This window comes from Cervus canadensis, chromosome 19 (assembly GCF_019320065.1).
Source record: "Cervus canadensis isolate Bull #8, Minnesota chromosome 19, ASM1932006v1, whole genome shotgun sequence".
NCBI lineage: Eukaryota > Metazoa > Chordata > Mammalia > Artiodactyla > Cervidae > Cervus > Cervus canadensis.
Window position 1 is genome coordinate 20,292,182 of NC_057404.1, and position 20,357 is coordinate 20,312,538.

Consider the following 20,357-nt stretch of genomic DNA (forward strand, 5'->3'; position numbering starts at 1 on the left):
CCCTGCCCTTTAGAGGGTTTACATTCTTTTGGATGTACGTGTGTGTGTTTATGTGTGTGTTTCTAAAAAACGTCTCATATCAAGAGGTGGGTGATAAATGTTATGGCCAAAATCTCTGTGGTGCAAAGGAGAAAAGGAGTAGGGGCACTGCTATTTCAAACGGGGTTTCCAGACATTTGTCAATGTTGAGATCTATGAAGGAGGGGATGAGCGGGTCTGGAATCTGAGAAACATGGCCTGAGTAAGGCTGAAGAGCAGACTCAGATATCCACCATTCAACAGGACTGGAATACAGCGTAAGGTAGGAAATTTTTTCTTCAGGGAAGCCACTCACTTGGCCCTGACTCTCCTCAGCCGCTCCTCTCAGGTGCAAAGCTTTCCTTCAAGTCCGTGGGCAGGGCTAATTTTCTGTACTGGTTGAAGCCTACCAAGCGCCCGGACACCCTTGCGCATGCGCAGATGCTTCGCCCTCAGGCACACTATGAGGAGAGGTTCGCGCATGTGCGAGAGCGAGACGGAGCTTTTTGTCCCAAGGCCTTCCCGTACCGTCCAGGAGGCGAGTGGCCTCCTGGTTCCGGGGTATATTTGTTGTGTGTCAGTTGTTCTCCGGTCTCCGACAGCTGTCGCCACTACGGACATGAACCGCGAGCTCTTCGCGGCGGGCGAGCGGCTGGTGTCGCCGGCTTACGTGCGGCAGGGCTGTGAGGCCCGCCGCTCGCACGAGCACCTCATGCGGCTGCTTCTGGAGAAGGTACTGGGCTCTCGGGTCCCTCCCCAACCGCCGCGCCCCCCAGGCTCCGGCTCCGCCCAGCGACCTTGTTAGTTCCAGGACAAGCCTCACCCGCTCGTATTTGCTGTCTGAACCCTGTCCCCAGAGCCTGTCGCAGATTGGCATTGCCCTGTGCCGGCTTGCACCGCTCAGGTCCTTCTCAGCTTCGCCAGTGCAGCAAAACCCGGAGAGCGTCATTAGGCGATACGAGGTGTTCGGGATTTTGAGCCGCTCCCCCGCCCCCCCAGCCGCTTTTTTTGTTTTTTTTTTTTTCCTAACTTCGGGTTGGAGAAGCGAGGGGGAGGGACCATATGATTTAGTTTTTTGTTTGCGGGTAGGGCAAAGTTCGCCTCTTCCAACTTTCACTACTCCCAGGAAACACGTGATGTTTACATAAACTTAGGTTTGTTAACTGGTAAGGGCTTACCCGGTGGCCAAGAATCCGCCCGCCAATGCGGGAGACGTGGGTTCCATTCCTGGGTCGGGAAGACCTGGGGAAGGAAATGGCGACCCACTCCCGATTTTCTTGCCTGGAGAATCCTATGGAGAAAGGAACCTGGCGGGCTACGGTCCATGGGGTCCCAAAGAATCAGACAGGACTTAACGACGACACACAACAAGGCACTTAAAATCAGTCAGTCCTAAAGGAAATCAACCCTGAATATTCATTGAAAGGACTGATGCTGAACCTCCTATGCTTTGGCCACCTGATGCAAGGAGCCGGCTCATTGGAAAAGACCGCGAAGCTGGGAAAGAGTGAAGGCAAAAGGAGAAGGGGGCGGCAGAGGGTGAGATGGTTAGGTAAAACCCACGGGATGGACAGGAATTTGAGCAAATCCTAGAAGATAGTCGAGGACAGAGGAGCCTGGGGTGCTGCAGTCCTTGGGGATCTCAAAAGAGTCGGACCCCTTAGTGACTGAACAACATGCTAACTCAAAGCAAGTATTGCCAAGGAACTTCACAGGTCTCCTAGTTCTTGCCAGCATCCTGAATTTTAATCTCAGTACAGTTTGGCAACCCCAGTTTTAACACCCTGGTTTGAAAAATCCTAGTTGAAGATAAGGTTTATTTGTCTTCAGTTACTTTTCTTGTAGCTTTAAACCTGAGTAAATCTCATTGTATGCATTTATCATCATATCTGTAGTCTGTAGATAATTGTAATGCATTGTAACAAACATTTTGCCTCCTGAGGGTTTCTTCACAGTGCTGAATTCATGTCTGAATTTTAGAAAGCAAGGAGCATGGCAGAATGTGCATGGAAAAGTTTTAAAGTTCATTGAATAGAGTTCTAGGGAATGATGGTTTTTTAAATATAGTCATAAGCTTTTTTTCCCCTCCTTTTTTAAGGGCAAGTGTCCAGAGGATGGTTGGGATGAAAGTACACTTGAACTCTTTTTACATGAACTTGCAATTATGGACAGCAACAATTTCCTGGGCAACTGTGGTGTGGGAGAAAGGGAAGGAAGGGTGGCATCTGCATTAGTTGCTCGGCGACATTACAGGTAGGTTTTTTTAAGTACAAAGCATTTCTTTTTTCTTTGTTAAAAACCATGGTGGCAGTATTAGTAAAATTATAAAATGTTTGTAACCTACTTCGTGTTTAAATGGACATGTGAACTAGCTTCAACAGGGAGATGGAAACGATTTATCTGAGTAGGTGGTTTTTAAGACAGTAGGGTAAAAGTTATAGTATGTGGTGGTTATCCTGTCAGGTCTGGGTTGTTAAAAAATACTGGCTGTATGTTGTGTTAAGAGTGTTTAACCTAATAAACCTATTTGGTTATCAGAGTTTAAAATGTGTTAGGGTTGTTTATAGTTTTCCATGTTTCTTTTCTAACATTGCAGATTTTTTTTATAGAATGTTATATGGATAGGACTTTCCATCATTCACTCACATCTAAATTGAATCCTATATGAGTATCCTGCTTTGTTGCAGTAGGTGTAGGAAAGGTATATTATATTTAATTTCAGGTTATTAAATCACTTTTTTCTTTTGTATTATTTCAGAAAACATTATGCCATCAATTCTGACAACGATTTAGTTGTCAGTGGTTCAAAATACGATCATTTCTCTGTTCTCCAACCTTTCCTTGAAATATAGGTAAACTCTTTAAAACTCATGTCTTCCATGATTTTAAATCATGATGAAATTTTCCTCGGGATAGTAGAATTTTATTTCAGCCCAAGCTATTGTCAAAGCTAATGATAATGAATGTATGACCTAGATGAAAAATTCATGGTTAAAAATAAGCTGATAACATCATTGATAATATATGTTAAAAAAAAGCTTTGTACCTGAGGTTGCAGTGGTAATGGAGTATGATACTAGTGTTCTGTGATAATTCCTATGTGCAGAGTTTCTAATGTAGGCAACTATAAATGATAAATAAATCAAATTTAAAATCAATGGTTTGTACACTAATTTTCAAGGAGCATATAATTCTTCTAAACTTAAGGCAATATTTGAAATATCAGTTCGTCTCTGTTGGAACTTAGCTCACTGCTCTGATTAGGGAAATGGAAAGAAAGAAGAGAATTTAATATTGCATATATTCTGGTTTTCCATGGCTGTATAACAAACCACCTCAAAACAATAGTGGTTTAAAGCAGTCACTTCTTGTTGTCTCTCACAGTTCTATAGGTCACCTGGACCTAGCAGGTAATTATTGCTTCAAGTCTCTCACGTACATAGTCCGGCTGAGAGTTTAGTCATCTGAAGGTTCAACTGGGCAGTTCATCCAAGTTCAGTCACTTAGATGGCTGGGAATTGAGATGGCCTCTCCAAGTGGCTTGACTTGGGTTTCTACCATCATGGCAGCTGGATTTGAAGAGAGAAACCCTCTCTTCCTCTCCCCTGCCTCCCCTTGAGCAAACCCTTCAAGAGGCCAGGTAGAGAGAGGCTTTAAGACTTGTTATGACCTAGCTCAGACGTTCCACACCATCGTGTCTGCTTGATTCTTCCAGACCAAACAAACCACTGAGGCCAGCCCAGATTCAAGTTGAGAGGAATTAGACTCCGTCTCTTGGTGTGGCAGTGGCATATGGGCATAGAGAGAAACGGAATTGATAGTGACCATCTTTGAAGACTAGCAACCACAGCATAATTGATGAGTTTGTTTTGATTTAACTCGATATGTCCACATTATTAATAGTCAAATATAGTGTTTGTTTGGTTACTTGTATTTGTATACTTATACAGTGGATTACTTAACAGTGAACATTTTTGTCCAGCTGTTGGCCCATTTTTTGCTTAGGTTCATTCATGGAATTGGACGATCAGGTGATATTTCCGCTGTGCAACCCAAAGCTGCAGGTTCTAGCCTTTTGAACAAAATTACCAATTCTTTGGTCCTGGACGTCATCAAAATGGCTGGTATGTACTGTGCTAATCATAATACTTTTGGCTGACCAGTCGCACAAACCTTTGCCTAATTTCTTTTATTAATGCTTCTTTCCAAAAGGAGTATAAATGGCTTTTGAAAAGATATATGTAAAACCTTTAGAATAAGATGGAAAATAAGAGCCACAAGTCTGGAGGATGAATTTAGCAGTGAGCTTCCTGAGCAGGCATACAGAAGAAGTACTAAGTCTATAACTCTTTTTATTTGATAGAAGTATATAATTTCTTTAAGAAGGATGCTAGTTTTTCAATGGAATAACTCATTTCTGTTTTTGTTCTTATTTGTAGGTGTCTATACAGTGACCAGCTGCTTTGTAGTTCCAATGGCAACTGGTATGAGTCTAACCCTGTGTTTCTTAACATTGCGACACAGAAGACCAAAGGCAAAGTATATTATATGGCCGCGAATAGACCAGAAGTCTTGCTTTAAATCCATGATCACTGCAGGTAAAAAAAAAGAGAAGCAGCATATTTGTCTTCAATATCACAGAAAATTCAAATATTTTATATAGAGGCAAATAAGTGAAAAAGAAACAAAAGTGAAGTCACTCAGCCGTGTCTGTCTCTGTGACTGTAGCCTGCCAGGTTCCTCCATCCATGGGGTTTTCCAGGCAAGAATACTGGAGTGGGTTGCTGTTTCCTTCTCCAGGGGATCTTCCTGACCCAGGGATTGAACCTGGATCTCCTGCACTGCAGGCAGACTCTTCACCATCTGAGCTACCAACTAAACCTGTTCCTATTCCATTTTTTTAATTGTGGTGAAACATACATAACAAAATTTATCATTTTAACCAGTTTTAAATATGTAGTTTCTTGATACTAAGTACATTCATCATGTTTGAACCATCACTACCATCTCTTTACGGAACTTTTTCATCCGCTTTAACTGAAACTCTACCTATTAAACAATAACTCTCCCCTCCCCTCCACCCCAGGTCTGCAGAAATCACTATTCTACTTTCTATGAATTTGTCCTTCATATAGGTGGAATTATAGACTATTTGTCCTTTGTGACTGGCTTATTTGACTTAGCATAATATCTTTAAGGTTCATCCATGTTATAATATATGCCAGAATTTCCTCCTCCTTTTAAGACTCCCATTGTGTGTGTGTGTGGGGGGGGGGCGGGGTTTGTTCATTCATTCATTTACTGGTGGACACTTAGGTTGCTTCCACCTTTTGGCTATGGTGAATAATGCTGCTAACAACATGGGTGTACATATCTTGTTTGAGTCCCTGCTGTGAATTCTTTTCAGTATACACTCAAGAAGTGGAAGTGCTGCATTGTATGCCCCCATTCTTTAAAATGGGAATATGATTACCTACTTCAGAAGATTGTTTTCAGGATTAAATGGGATGACATATGAAGTGCCGGCAATAATCCCTGGAGCATGCAAGGTGCTTCAGGAATATTTGTTGTGTGTACATGAGTGGAATACCCATAAATAATTACCATGAACCAAAGTACAAGAATACAGACATCACTGAATATAGATGAAAAGAAACTTTAAATTGGCATTTTAGTATTTGGCTTCCTGATTGAGTCAAGTCGAATTTGAGAATTTAAAGTTATTTTTGAATGACCTCAGTCTGTTGTATGAAATTAACAGTACTGGACTGTAATTAAACTACATAAATAATTCTAAAGAAACTCGGGTAAAGGGATTCATAATAAGATCATACAGCAGAAATAGACTTTTAAGTGGCATAAATCTGTCAAGTCTGTTAATTTGCAAACTATTAACCAAAAATCTGATAACCAAACTTATGGAAAGATTGATATATTGAAAAACCGGAAGCTTTTTCCAAAAGGTGTTATGATTTGAACAATATTATGTTGTTATGAAGCAAGATGGTTGTATTCATAGAAAAACAACACAAACTTGGATTGTAGTTGTTTGAAAGCAAAAATAGGATTGAATCTAGAGAATTTGAGAATGGAAAATTAGCTGTCCTTAGGATGTTATTGATTTAAGTAAAGTTTTGTTTTAATAGCTGCTTAGATATGAAATCTAGACTTCTATAGACCAGCATATGTGAATTAATGATTTTATAGTGGCTGAAGTTTTATATTTCTGTAGTTATAATGCAGACAGCTTGTTGTGGATTCTAAAACAGAAATGAAAACTACTTGCACTTAACTTTGCTTTAAATTGCTGTGTGACCTTGGGGAAGCCACTTAATCTTCCTAAACTTTGGCTCCCTTATCTTTGAAATAAGGAAGTTGACTTAAATGGTTTCTAAATCCCTTATAGCTTTTAAATCCATGAATCTAGCCTACTGCTAGATCTGGTATTTAGGAAGACTTAAGACGTGAGTACATAATAACTTTACGTGCAAAACAATTTTTATATTTAAATTATAGAAGGCTCTTATAAGCTATGAGATGGGTCTCCTAAAATGTGTTTTATTTTTCTTTAGAGATAAAACATTTAAGTGCATGATTGTGATTTGTTCCAGTACTTGAATTATATTATTTTTGTTCATCTCTCAAATAAAATGAACTTTAAAATAAAACTTGTGTTGCCAGAGATTGAGTAGATTTACTTTTCGATGGACTGAAATTGAACAGGGCTCAGTGACCTCTCTTGTCATCAGTGACTGTGTTGCTACTTTCCTAGGCATCTATTCAACACTTGTTTTCCTTTCTTCCCAGAATTAGTCTTTCTTGTCATATCAAAATATTAAATAGATTTGTGATCCTAATTGTCCTTCACATTGTTTTGACCTGCCTTTGCCTCTTGCCAGTATTAAGCCAGGTCTTTATATTAGAGAAGGGTCCATTGGCCAAAATAAATATTTAAGAGTTCTGTATAGAACAGGACTGCTTCCTAGAGTCCAGGATCTCCCCTTATTCTAACATTTTGGTTTCTGGTTGACTTGGTTAGGTTTTGAGCCTGTGGTGATAGAGAACATTTTAGAAGGTGACGAGCTGCGCACAGACCTGAAAGCAGTGGAGGCTAAAGTCCAGGAACTTGGGCCTGATCACATTCTGTGTGTTCATTCTACCACGTCCTGTTTTGCTCCAAGGGTGCCTGATAGGTAAATGATTTGTGAATATTGTCTTTCACTGTTCATCAGTCTTTAAAATGCACTTATACTAATTCTGAGAGATATCTAAGTAACATTTGGCAGTTAATGCTACTTGAATGAACTGTTGAAGAAACAACATAATGGCTTCAGAAAATAAAAATACAATATAGAAGAAGGAAAAGCAACTACTACCAAGTGGAGACCCTTTTTATCACCTGAGTAGATGCAGAGCATCTCTGTTTTCTTGCTCTTCTTTATGTTTCTGGACATCTAGCATCTTTTTTGTCATTATTTAATAGAAGTTTCTAAGCTAAATTTTTGATTTGCATATTTGTTTTTATTGCCATCTCCACTTATTTGATCTTACAGTTAGTTTTCATATATAGGAACTATCAGTATTATAATAACAGATTTTAAATAGAAAATTTTAGGATTATTTATTGTCCTTTGATTTTCCTTTTTTAAATTGGAAGACTAACCCAGACATACAGTTAGGTATATAATTATCCTTGCATTTTGAGAAAATGCAAATGTTTAAAAATGGCAACTGTTTCCTTTACTAAAGGATGGCCACAAGTTTTTGCTCTGAAAATGTAGTAGGCTTAGGTATAGTAATATATATTTCTAGTTTTGACAGCAACTGTTTGTTTCATTTTAGCATTTTGAATAGAAGTACTAATAATTTATAAAAACTACATTGACTTTGGACAATTTTCATAGCATCAAGTTATACTTTGATTTTAGTTCATGGAGTCACATGATTTGACAGTAATTAATGAATGCATGTTAGCTTTCTTTATAAGCGGATTTTAAGACACTTTTTAAGACACTTGCTTCATTCATGAGCTTGAGTTCTGTTTTCAGATTATGTTACATATGCTTGAGTTGTTTATTCATTTTAAATTTGTATTGAAATATTAAGTAAACATCTTTATTCTTTCTACATTGATGTTTTTGCTATCTAGAAAAATTTTAATGTGATGGAAATAAATTACATTTCTAAAAACAGCATATGGATATTTGTATTATTATAGATTATTTATCCTTGAGGATATTTTTGTTTTTCTTTCATTTTGACTTTTTTTTTTAATTGACATATGGTTGATTTGCAGTGTTGTGTTAGTTTCTGGTGTACAGAAAAGTGATTCAGTTATACACATACATATAAAAACAATATGTATATTGGTTTTATATCTTTTCCGTTAGGGTTTATTAAAGGATATTGAATATAGCTCCCTGTGCTTTACAGTATGACCTTGTGGTTTATCTATTTTACATATAGTAGTTTGTATCTGCTGATCCCAAATAACCTAATTTATGTTTCCCCCACCCGGTTTCCCTTTTGGTAATCATAAGTTTGTTCTCTGTGTCTATGAGTCTGTTTCTGTTTTGTGAGTTTGTTCATTTGTATCATATTTTAAATTCTGCATATAAGAGGTATCATAATTGTAATTTTCTTTCTCTGACTTGCTTCACTTAGTATGGTAATCTCTAGGTCAGTCTATGTTGCTGCAATTGGCATTATTTTGTTCTTTTTTATGGCTGAGTAGTATTCCATGGTCTGTATAGGCCACACCTTTATCCATTCACCTATAGGTAGACATTCAAGTTGCTTCCATGTTTTGGCTATTGTAAATAGTGCCATTATGAATATAGCTCAGTCACTCAGTCATGTCTGAATCTTTGTGGCCCCATGGACTATAGTCTGCCAGGCTCCTCTGTCCGTGGGATTATCCAGGCAAGAATACTGGATGGGTGTCATTTCCCACTCCAGGGGATCTTCCCACCTCAGACACGAAACCTGTGTCTCCTGCATTGGCAGGCAGATTCTTTACCACTAGCGCCACCTGGGGAGGCCCTCGTTGTGAATATAGGGATGCAGGTATTTGTTTGAATTAAAAATTTTGTGTGCATGTATGTCCAGAAGTGGGAAGGCTGGATCCTCTGGCAACTCTATTTTTAGTTTTTTTAAGGAATCTCCATACTCTTTTTCCATAGTGGCTGCATCAGTTTACATTCCTGCAAACAATGTAGCAGGGTTTCCTTTTCTCCACACCCTCTCCAGCACTTATTATTTGTAGATTTTTTTAATGATGGCCATTCTGAGTAGTGTGAGGTGATAACCTCATTGAAGTTTTGATTTGCAGCTCTATAATAATTAGCGATGTTGAGCATCTTTTCATGTGCCTATTGGCCATCTGTATCATTTTGAATAACTTTATTGCCTGGTATAGGATAAGTACATTTTGTGTGTATTATCCTTTACAGAAAATCAGGGTTTTTTTTTCAGTCAGAATTCTCATGTTTATTCTCATGTTAAATACTACTGTTTAGTGGTGTTGTATAATGAATGTTCCTGATTAGCGTGAATTTTAGGGAAATGATGATGCTCAGTTATTAGTAAAATGTTTGAATTTCTGATTTATTAAATTTAAAACTACATTTTGATTTCTTTACATTAAGTTTAATTCCTTTATAGTCTTAATTTGAATGGATATATTGTCTTTATTAATTAGACAGAGTATTGTGGGGCAAAATCAAAATGTTTTTTAAAAGTATCATTTCTTAAATTGATAAATTAGATTCTAAGTTAGAATACAATCTGATTCACATGGAAAATATTTTTTTCATTTCTCCTTGCCTTCTTAATACACATTGTAAATATTAGCAATTTGAGCAATTCAGAATATTTAAAACTGCTCACAAGTTATTTTTTTTTAAGTACTTTGTTATTATGATGCTTTATTCTCAAAGAAGTTTGTTCCATTATTAAGAAATACTTTCATTAGAAAACAAACATGTGAAAGTGTCTTTTATGAAGAAAATACTTGTGTGTATTCCAGAGGTCTATTTTTGTTAAAAACGTCTGATTCGTTTTCTGCCTTGATTTGTGAGGTTTATGAAAATGAGTGATAAAATGAGATTTTAATTCATAAAACAAAACTTTAAGGAAGTAAATTGAAAACTTCTAACAGTTGAATAATTTATTTATATTTGTAGTTTAAAAACATATTAATGTACATCTACTGTAAAAGGAAAATGTGCTATGGATAAATAGATAATTAAGCTATTATATACTTGTAATACATTTTTGTGGGAAAGAATTTTTATTCTTTTAACATGCTTCAAATTTTTATATTGTAGAGAGCATTTTTAAATAATTTTTATCAAGCCACAGGATTTTGTTTCAGCTTCAGAGCATGAAGACATTTCTGTTAGAGATGACCTCAGTCACAAATAGTATTTAGTTTTACAAAAGAGCATCATTTATTACACTCTAATTGAAATTTATTACTTTACTTTGCATAAAGTTAGACTCTCAGATTGTCTTAATATGAGAAGTGTCAAATGAAAAAGTAAGAGTGAATTTTAAACCAGCAGCTATTTAAAAGATTCTTTAGTATCCAAGTTGTTGGAAAACGTTATTTTGGCACTTAAGTAGTTTAATGTTCTGTATTTTTTAATACATTAAAGTCTATTTGAAAATGTATTTTTTACTTTATGAGATGCTTCATAGAGACTTCTTAGGATTTCAAGATATGCTAATTATTTTGCAGATATTAGCTTTGGAATGATAAGCAATTGAAAGCATTTAAAAATGAGCATACCTACCTTGTAAGAACTTTATAAATAATCTGCTTCTTGCTTTTTTTTTTTTGCTTATTGCTTTTTATATAGAAATTTTTCAAGTGATTTAAAAGCTACCATCTATATAGACTTTTCTAAACACTTGTTTTCTTATTTTTATTGGTAACATTAATTTAAAAGCTTTTCCAGGCTTATCTCTAAGTACCTACTATGTATTTCAAAGGTGCCAAAGTATATGCTGAAATACTGCTGTAAAAATATCAGTTTGTCATTTTTTTCCCTAGTATACTTTTTTGCTGTTTAGTTGCTAAGTTGTGTCCGACTCTTTTGTGACCCCATGAACTATAGCTCACCAGGCTCCTCTGTCCATGGGATTTCCTAGGGAAGAATACTGGAGTGGATTGCCATATGGATAACTTAAATTTTAAAAGTTTTCTTGTAGTTTATTAAGGCAGAGTATGAATACAACTTTCTATTGAATATGTTTATAGGTTAGAAGAACTGGCTGTGATATGTGCTAAGTACGGCATTCCACATATAGTCAACAATGCCTATGGAGTGCAATCTTCAAAGTGCATGCACCTCATTCAGCAGGTAAGAGAGCTTCAAAAGATACGTCAAGAAAAAATGGATTTTAACATATTTGGGATTATTACTTTGTTTTTCTTACAACCTAATATAGAAAGACAGTTTAGCATCTTCGTTTTTATGGAGCATTAGGAATTTGCCTCCAGTAGTCACTAGTGAAAGTCATTATTCTTTGCTAGTGGCATTGGACTACAGCTGTGGTCAGAATGGGTGTAAAAATATTTCACCACAGAGCACCGAGCTGAGCTCCCTTTGCTATAGAGCAGGTTCCCAGTAGCTGTCTACTTTACACATGGTAGTTGGTAGTGTGTATTTATCCGTCCTGGTCTCCCAGTTCATCCTACCCAAGGTGGGTGGTGGGAGGGAGGCCCAAGAGGGAGGGGCTGTATGTAGCCAGTTCACTTCACTGTACAGCAGAAACTTACACAACATCGGACACCACCAGATGGTCAACACCAGAATCAGACTGATTATATTCTTTGCAGTCAAAGATGGAGAAGTTCTATACAGTCAGCAAAAACAAGACTGGGAGCTGACCGAGACTCAGATTATGTAACTCCTTATTGCAAAATTCAGACTTAAATTGAAGAAAGTAGGGAAAACCACTAGACCATTGAGGTATGACCTAAATCAGATCCCTTAACGATTATACAGTGGAAGTGACAAATAAATTCAAGGGATTAAATCTGATAGAGTGCCTGAAGAACTGTGGACGTAGGTTCATGACATTGTACAGGACCAGGAATCAAGACCATCCCCGAGCAAAGGAAATTCAAAAAGACAAAACGGTTGTCTGAGGAGGCCTTACAAATAGCTGTGAAAAGAAGAGAAGTGAAAGGCAAAGGAGAAAAGCAAAGATATGTCCATTTGAATGCAGAGTTGAAAGAACAGCAAGGAGAGATAAGAAAGCCTTCCTCAGCAATCAATGCAAAGAAATAGAGGAAAACAATAGAATGGGAAAGACTAGAGATCCCTTCAAGAAAATTCGGGATACCAAGGGAACATTTCGTGCAAAGATGGGTTCGATAAAGGACAGAAATGGTATGGACCTAACAGAAACAGAAGATATTAAGAAGAGGTGGCAAGAATACACAGAACTATACAAAAAAGATCATGACCCAGATAATAACGATGGTGTGATCACTCACCTAGAGCCAGACATCCTGGAGTGTGAAGTCAAGTGGGCCTTAGGAAGCATCACTACGAACAAAGCTAGTGGAGGTGGTGGAATTCCAGTTGAGCTATTTCAAATCCTAAAAGATGGTGCTGTGAAAGTGGCGCACTCAATATGCCAGCAAATTTGGAAATCTCAGCAGTGGCCACAGGACTGGAAAAGGTCAGTTTTCATTCCAGTCCCAAAGAAAGGCAATGTCAAAGAATGCTGAAACTACTGCACAGTTGCACTCATCTCAACACGCTAGTGAAGTAATGCTCAAAATTTTCCAAGCCAGACTTCAACAGTATGTGAACAGTGAACTTTCAGGTGTTCAAACTGGTTTTAGGAAAGGCAGAGGAACTAGAGATCAAATTACCAACATCTGCTGGATCATCAAAAAAGCAAGAGAGTTCCAGAAAAACATCTATTTCTGCTTTACTGACTATGCCAAAGCCTTTGACTGTGTGGATCACAGCAAACTGTGGGAAATTCTTCAAGAGATGGGAATATCAGACCACTTGACCTGCCTCCTGAGAAATCTGTATGCAGGTCAGGAAGCAACAGTTAGAACTGAACATGAAAGGACAGACTGGTTCCAAATAAGAAAAGGAGTATATATCAAGGCTGTATGTTGTCACCCTGCTTATTTAACTTATATGCAGAGTACATCTTGAGAAACGCTGGGCTGGATGAAGCACAAGCTGGAGTCAAGATTGCCGGGAGAAATATCAATAACCTCAGATATGCAGATGACACCACCCTTATGTCAAAAAGTGAAGAAGAACTAAAGAGCCTCTTGATGAAAGTGAAAGAGGAGAGTGAAAGAGTTGGCTTAAAGCTCAACATTCAGAAAACTAAGATCATGGCATGTGGTCCCATCACTTCATGGGAAATAGATGGGGAAACAGTAGAAACAGTGTCAGACTTTATTTTTGTGGTCTCCAAAATCAACTGCAGATGGTTACTGCAGCCATGAAATTAAAAGACGTTTACTCCTTGGAAGAAAAGTTATGACCAACCTAAACAGCATTTTCAAAAGCAGAGACATTACTTTGCCAACAAAGGTCCATCTAGTCAAAGCTATGGTTTTTCCAGGAGTCATGTATGGTTGTGAGAATTGGACTATAAAGAAAGCTGAGTGCCAAAGAACTGATGCTTTTGAACTGTGGTGTTGGAGAAGACTCTTGAGAGTCCCTTGGACTGCAAGGAGATCCAACCAGTCCATCCTAAAGGAAATCAGTCCTGAATATTCACTGGAGGAACTGATGTTGAGTCTGAAACTCCAATACTTTGGCCACCTGATGTGAAGACCTGACTCATTTGAAAAGACTCTGATGCTGGGAAAGATTGAAGGAGGGAGAAGGGAATGACAGAGGGTCAGATGGTTGGATGGCATCACCGATTCAATGGACATGAGTTTGAGTAGGCCCTGGGAGTTGATGATGGACAGGGAAGCCTGGCCTGCTGCAGTCCATGGGTCGCAAAGGGTTGGACATGACTGAGTGACTGAACTGAACTGAACACAACATTTTAGAGCAACTATACCTCAATTTAAAATTTAAAAAATCTGTTTTTCTTGAAAGAAAAAAAAAATTGAGTAGCTTATTTTATTTAACTTTCTCAAAATGTTCCATTACCAACGTTCTCATTTTCCTAATGTACTTGATTATAGTATTCATAAAATGTTGAATATTTATTCTAGCATATAACTGTGGAGATGGCAGATAGGAAAAGGATGTTTTCTTTTAGGGGAAGGACTTTGTTCACTGGTATGTCCTCAATACTTGGGATAGAACCTGGTACATAATTGACACTCAATAATTGCTTACTCCAAATTGAATTATATTTACTTGCAGTGACTATTCATGCTATATTAGTATGTCAATAGATATTATTTAGGTATGATATGAGTTTTATGATTTGTGTGCATAATGATGTAAATCAAGTACTCAGTTTTGACACACATGTAATTTGTGTTATGTGGTTAAGAGTTGCTCACAGCACTGTTTATAATAGCCAGGACATGGAAGCAACCTAGATGCCCATCAGCAGATGAATGGATAAGAAAGTTGTGGTACATATACACAATAGAATATTACTCAGCCGTTAAAAAGAATTCATTTGAATCAGTTCTAATGAGGTGGATAAAACTGGAGCCCATTATACAGAGTGAAGTAAGCCAGAAAGAAAAACACCAATACAGTATACTAACGCATATATGTGGAATTTAGAAAGATGGTAACGATAACCCTATATGCAAGACAGAAAACGAGACACAGATGTATAGAACAGACTTTTGGACTATATGGGAGAAGGTGAGGGTGGGATGATCTGAGAGAACAGCATCAAAACATGTATATTATCAAGTGTGAAACAGATCGCCAGTCCAGGCTGGATGCATGAGACAAGTGCTCGGGGCTGGTGCACTGGGAAGACCCAGAGGGATGGGATGGGGAGGGAGGTGGGAGGGGGGTTCAGGATGGGGAATACATGTACAACCATGGCTGATTCATGTCAATGTATGGCAAAAACCACTACAATATTGTAAAGTAATTAGCTTCCAACTAATAAAAATAATTGGGAAAAAAGAAAAAGAGTTGCTCACAGATTATCTGTGGTCTTCTCCCACATGGTGGTGAATGCTTCTTAGTTCTGTAGGTCCTATCTCATAAATTTTTTGTTTTCTTTTTTATTCTTTTGAGTGTACTAGTATTATCTCTGATATAAATATGGTTTATATGATAATATTAGCCGATTTTCTTAATTTCTTTACTCAAAGGTTGTACCAGTTAAGATGTAATTGACTGCAGGTAACAGAAATCCAACCCAAATTAGCTTAATCAATAAAGAAATAGATTAGCTTGCATAACAGAAGAGGTCCAGAGGTGGAGTGGTATGCCAGGTTTTTTAAAACCTTTGCAGAAAATCATTTACTGTTTCCTTGATATCCTTTTCCATAACTCCTTAACTTTTTAAGCCTTCATCACAATTTTAGATTAGATTATATCTAATTTGAATAGTGGCAGAGGAACTCTTGAAAAAAATCTCATTTCAATGATTCATTTTTATTCCGTCTCCCTTTCCCCCTTTTCCTCTCTCTCCCTCTTTAATCTTTAGCAGCCTCAGTTCTTTTAAAAGTTAAATATACCAGCATTCCTAAAAGTTTAGAAAAATGAGGAAGTAGTAGAAGATCACTTATAAACCTGTTACCCTAACAGTTACCCTTGGTAGTTTCTGTATCCCTTTTCTTTCTCTTTCTAAATACATATGTGGTTTTAGTTATTATGTATACTTAGTATTAACATTTTCAAATTTAGTAAAAATATTTAATTTTTAAATTCAAATATTAACTTTGTGTTTCTATACTCTCCACATGCCTATGAAGTTTTCATAATAATCAGTTTAATGGTTCCTTAACATTTATCCAGATGTTACATACTTAACCCAGCAATGCTCATGATATATTTTTGAATACTAGAAAATTTGATGGTGTAATTGAAGAAATTAAGACTGCGAAAGCTTCCCATGAGGTTATACATCACAAATAGACTACTTTGTCATCACTTCTCTTCATTTGTGAGGTGGTTTTACTAAAATTTTAGCCAGAAAATAACATTATAAGATGGTGAATGAATTTTTATGAGGTAGCTGTTGTATTGTTGCAGATACTGTGTTACCTTCTAGAACTGATAGTTCTTTAAAAAAACAAAAAACCGTGCATGAACATTGACCCTTAAAAAAAGAGGCGGTGTCCCTGTTGCTTTCAACCAAATAAATATTTGGGTCTTATTGGTGCTAGTTGTTTCATGACGTTCTAAAAAATTTAAATTAACTTTATTTCAGTAGTTTTTATTCATTATACATGCCATTTACTCAGTACAGACCATGTGTCAGGCATCCAGCTAGACTTTTAAAGTTTATTAAATTAATCCTAACAGTTTAAGGTATACTTCTTATTGTTTCTGTTCTGCAAATGAAGAAACATACTCAGAGATATTAAGTGACTTGCTTAAGGTGCCAAGCTGCAAAATGGCCCATCTAATTCTATGTGACTCCAAAGCCCTTATTTTCCTCTATAAAACAAAGTACTAAAACTGCAAAACTTTCTTGAGGAGATAGTATTGCAGTAATCAAACAGTCAGGGAAGAAAGAGGTATAACTAAAATGTTTCCGAATTCTTTTTTTTTTTAAGGGCAGTACCCCAAAATGACTTAATGCTGAGCATACCATGCATTCTGATATGCATATATGGTCCCCAGGAAATTAACTTTGCAAAACATATAGTTCTGATATATATTAAACTGACTAACTTAGGAGTCTCATAGAATATGGGTGTGAGGACACATTACTAGATAGGGTTGTAGTAGAGTCACAAAATTGCGTAGAATTAATTTAAATTTTAGAGTTAGAATGGATTGCTAAGCTCCCAAAGTGTGGGAAGCAGTGAGTGTGTTCATTGAGAATTTGAGAGAAGTAGGTGTTATACTACTTATTCATAGACCTGTCAATTCATTCAACACATATTTGCAGGGTTCCCACAGATGTGCCAGGCACCAGGGAACGTGCTGAGGATGCAGTAGTAAATGTAACAATCTTCATCCTCATGGAATGGAAGCAGACAGTAAGCAATAAGGATGACAGGTCTTCATAAATGCTCTAGCGTTTGAGGGGAGAGGTGTCAGATGGAGGGATCCAGGAAGTCCTCTCTGAGAAGTAACATTTGAGCAGAGCCCTGAGTGATATGAAAGAGTGAGTTGGGTGGTACTCTGGAGAGATTCCAAGCAGAAAGTAACAGTAAGTACCAAGACACTGAGGCCAGGGTATGCTGGGAATGGCTGAGGAAGAGCAAGGAGGCTAGCATAGCTGGACCAGGGCAAATAAGGGGAGCAGTGAGGGTAAAGAGATTTTGAGGTGTGGTAAAGATTTGAGATTTTATTTCTGGTATGATCATCAGCCAGTGGAAGGTTTTGAGCAGGAGACTAGCCTGTGACTTACTTTTTTAAACCACTGTTTTTCCCACTGTTGCACTGTGGGAAATGGCCTGTAGGAAGACAAGTATGGAAGGTTGTTGCAGCTGCCCATGTGAGATGTATTGGTGGCCTAGGCCAGGGTGGTAGCTGTTAAGGTGTTAAGGAACAGTTCGATTCAGATGTATTTTGAGAGTCGATCTTATAGGGTATGCTGATGAATCAGATGTGAGGAAATGAGGATTCAGGGCCTCCAATACTTTTGGTGTGAGTTTCTGGAAAGATGAAAATGCTGTAGGATACTATTTAATTCTTGAAACATGATTTCTTCATCGCACTTACCTAGGTTTTTGGCAGGGTGACTTTGAGTGAGTACATGTGTGCTCAGTTGCTCAATCGAGTCTTACTCTGCGACCCCATGGACTGTAGCCCACCAGGCTCCTCTCTCCATGGGGTTCTCCAGGTAAGAATACTGGAATGGGTTGCCATTTCCTCTCCAGGGGATCTTCCTGATCCAGGGATCAAACCCACGTCTCCTGTGACTCCTGCATTAGCAGGTGATTCTTTACCACTGAGCTACCTGGGAAGCCCCTGGTGACTTTCAGTGAGACGCTCTAACTTCTGTGCTATTCACTACATTTCTGACCTTGGGCACATCAGTTCAATTTCTTTGTGCCTTAGTTTTCTCATCTGTAAAATAGCTATTATTGTGACATCTTCCCAGAGGGGTATTGCAAGGGTTAAATGAGTTAAGAATGTAGAGTGCTTAGAACAGTGCCTGATGCATAGTAAGTTCTCCATAAATTCGAGCCTTAATTGTTGTATGAGCAGTCATCTGTTTTATTCACTGCTGCTGTGTCCAGGACCTGGAGCAGTGTATGGTAATAGGTGATAGATGCCCCAATATTCGTCCTCTGAATAAATGAGTAAGTGAATGAACTGATAAATGGCCACTGTTTACTTCATAGGACGTGCTCCTGTGTTTCCTGTTCTGTTTAAGCCCTTCTAGCCTTGTAGTGTTTTTCTTTCCTCCTCAATAATAGCCTCAGACCTTAGTGTGGAGAACAAGATCTATACACCATTCCTAGCCTGTTTGTTTTCCTGCCACAGAGTTTGCTGCCCTTTGAGTGCTTCTGTGTTTTAGTAATGAAGGGATTCTAGCCAAGTCTTGTGGACTGATTACCCTCTTAGTACTCCTGCTCCCAGTTTAGGTTCAGATTTCTCTTGGGACATCTTGGGCAGTACTTAAAAGTTGATGAAGAGGTAACTCTGTTCCACTTTATTTTTATGTGCTACTACTTGGCATAGTTTTCAGTTGTTTATTCAGTGGCTTTGCATGGTTTTCAGTTTTTATTCAGTTAGTCTTGTATGCTTCTCTCTGTTTTCCTGTGGTAAGATGAGATTTTCTCTGATCATAGTTTATGAGGAAATTAGAAAGGAGAATGATTGGGAAGGTTATGATTGAAACAATCACACGATAGCCTCCAGAGTGGTCTGTGCCCTTTTTCTGCTTTTGCGGCTTCTCTCTATTGCCTGAATCTGGTCTCTCAGATTAGGCTCCCTATCTGCTCCTTCTACCCTCCCTGAGATATGGATGTGGATATAAAGTGGGAAGATGAAGGTCAAATGTGGTTACAATACTAATAGGAATGTAGATTGTGAATACAGATTGAAAATCTGTGGCTACAGATAAAAAAGAAAAACTATCTTAGCTGAAATTTAGATAGTATCTCAGTTTTTAAGAGGAGAAAATTGAAACACATTAGGCAGAAGGTCATGAACTGTGTTGCATGGGACTAGAACTTAGTTTTACATTTCTAGCAAGTATTCCATTTTTCACCAGAATATGAAATTTTCACTTGAAGTTCATTTGCAATGGAATAGGATCATCTAAGATTATGATATTAGGAAACAGAAGTTATGTAGAAATATTGGCAATAGTATACCCCCCCAAAATTCCATTAGTTGATACTAAAAATAAAATCTTTCTTTTCTCTGTTGTTATCCAAGTGGTGGTAGGAGCAGAAAGTGAAAGTCGCTCAGTCGTGTCCGACTCTTTGCAACCCCCTGGACTATACAGTCCATGGAATTCTCCAGGCCAGAATATTGGAGTTGGTACCTTTTGCCTTCTCCAGGGTATCTTCCCAACCCAGGGATTGAGCCCAGGTCTCCCACATTACAAGCGGGTTCTTTACCAGCTGAGCCACAAGGGAAGCCCAAGAATAATGGAGTGGGTAGTCTGTCCCTTCTTGAGCGAATCTTCCCGACCCAATAATAGAACCGGGGTCTCCTGCATTGCAGGTAGTTTGTTTACCAACTGAGCTATCATGCTTAAAGTGGTCACACAGGTAGTGGATTATCCAAGCAGCAGAGGGAGGCACTTGACGTATAACTTATAACTGTGTGGCTGGTTCCAGTCCATCAGGTTAGAGTTGCCACTCTTGACTTTACAGAGGGTGTTTAAAATTACTTAATAGTTGTTGGACTCACTGTTGACACTTATTGTCAAATAGAAGATCATACGAAAGGTATGAGAGGAATGCATTCTCTCTTACCCAATTTTAAGATGAAAAGTTCTATTTCAGTAATAATGCCCACCTGAACTGATGCTGAAACCCCCTGCCTTTCTCACAAGCTGCTGTGAAGATTAAATGATTTATGTGTGAAAGCAGCTTGTAACTATACAGTGCTCTTCCACTTATAAAGCGTTACGTTAGTTGCTCTGTCGTGTCAGACTCTGTGGGACCCAGTGGACTGTAGCCTGCAGGCTCCTCTGTCCATGGAATTCTCCAGGCAAGAATACTGGAGTGGATGTGCCTTTCCCTTCTCCAGCAGTTCTTCCTGATGCAAGGATCA

General features: G+C 38.0%; 1 protein-coding gene across 4 annotated transcripts in view; it reads left to right on the forward strand.

The window, feature by feature from the left end:
* The first annotated feature begins 488 nt into the window (after window positions 1–488).
* Window positions 489–20,357, forward strand: part of SEPSECS (Sep (O-phosphoserine) tRNA:Sec (selenocysteine) tRNA synthase) — a 54,803-nt gene continuing 34,934 nt past the window's right edge. The window contains exons 1-6 of one of the 4 annotated variants that reach the window (XM_043438503.1): window positions 489–751; window positions 2,117–2,271; window positions 4,024–4,142; window positions 4,458–4,616; window positions 7,058–7,211; window positions 11,282–11,384. In XM_043438503.1, the coding sequence (XP_043294438.1) occupies window positions 500–751; window positions 2,117–2,271; window positions 4,024–4,142; window positions 4,458–4,616; window positions 7,058–7,211; window positions 11,282–11,384 (942 nt within the window). In that variant the 5' untranslated portion in view covers window positions 489–499. Of the gene's footprint in view, window positions 752–1,001; window positions 1,558–2,116; window positions 2,272–4,023; window positions 4,143–4,457; window positions 4,617–7,057; window positions 7,212–11,281; window positions 11,385–20,357 lie in introns of those variants that run through there. The other 3 variants (XM_043438504.1, XM_043438505.1, XM_043438506.1) reach the window with 3 other exon arrangements.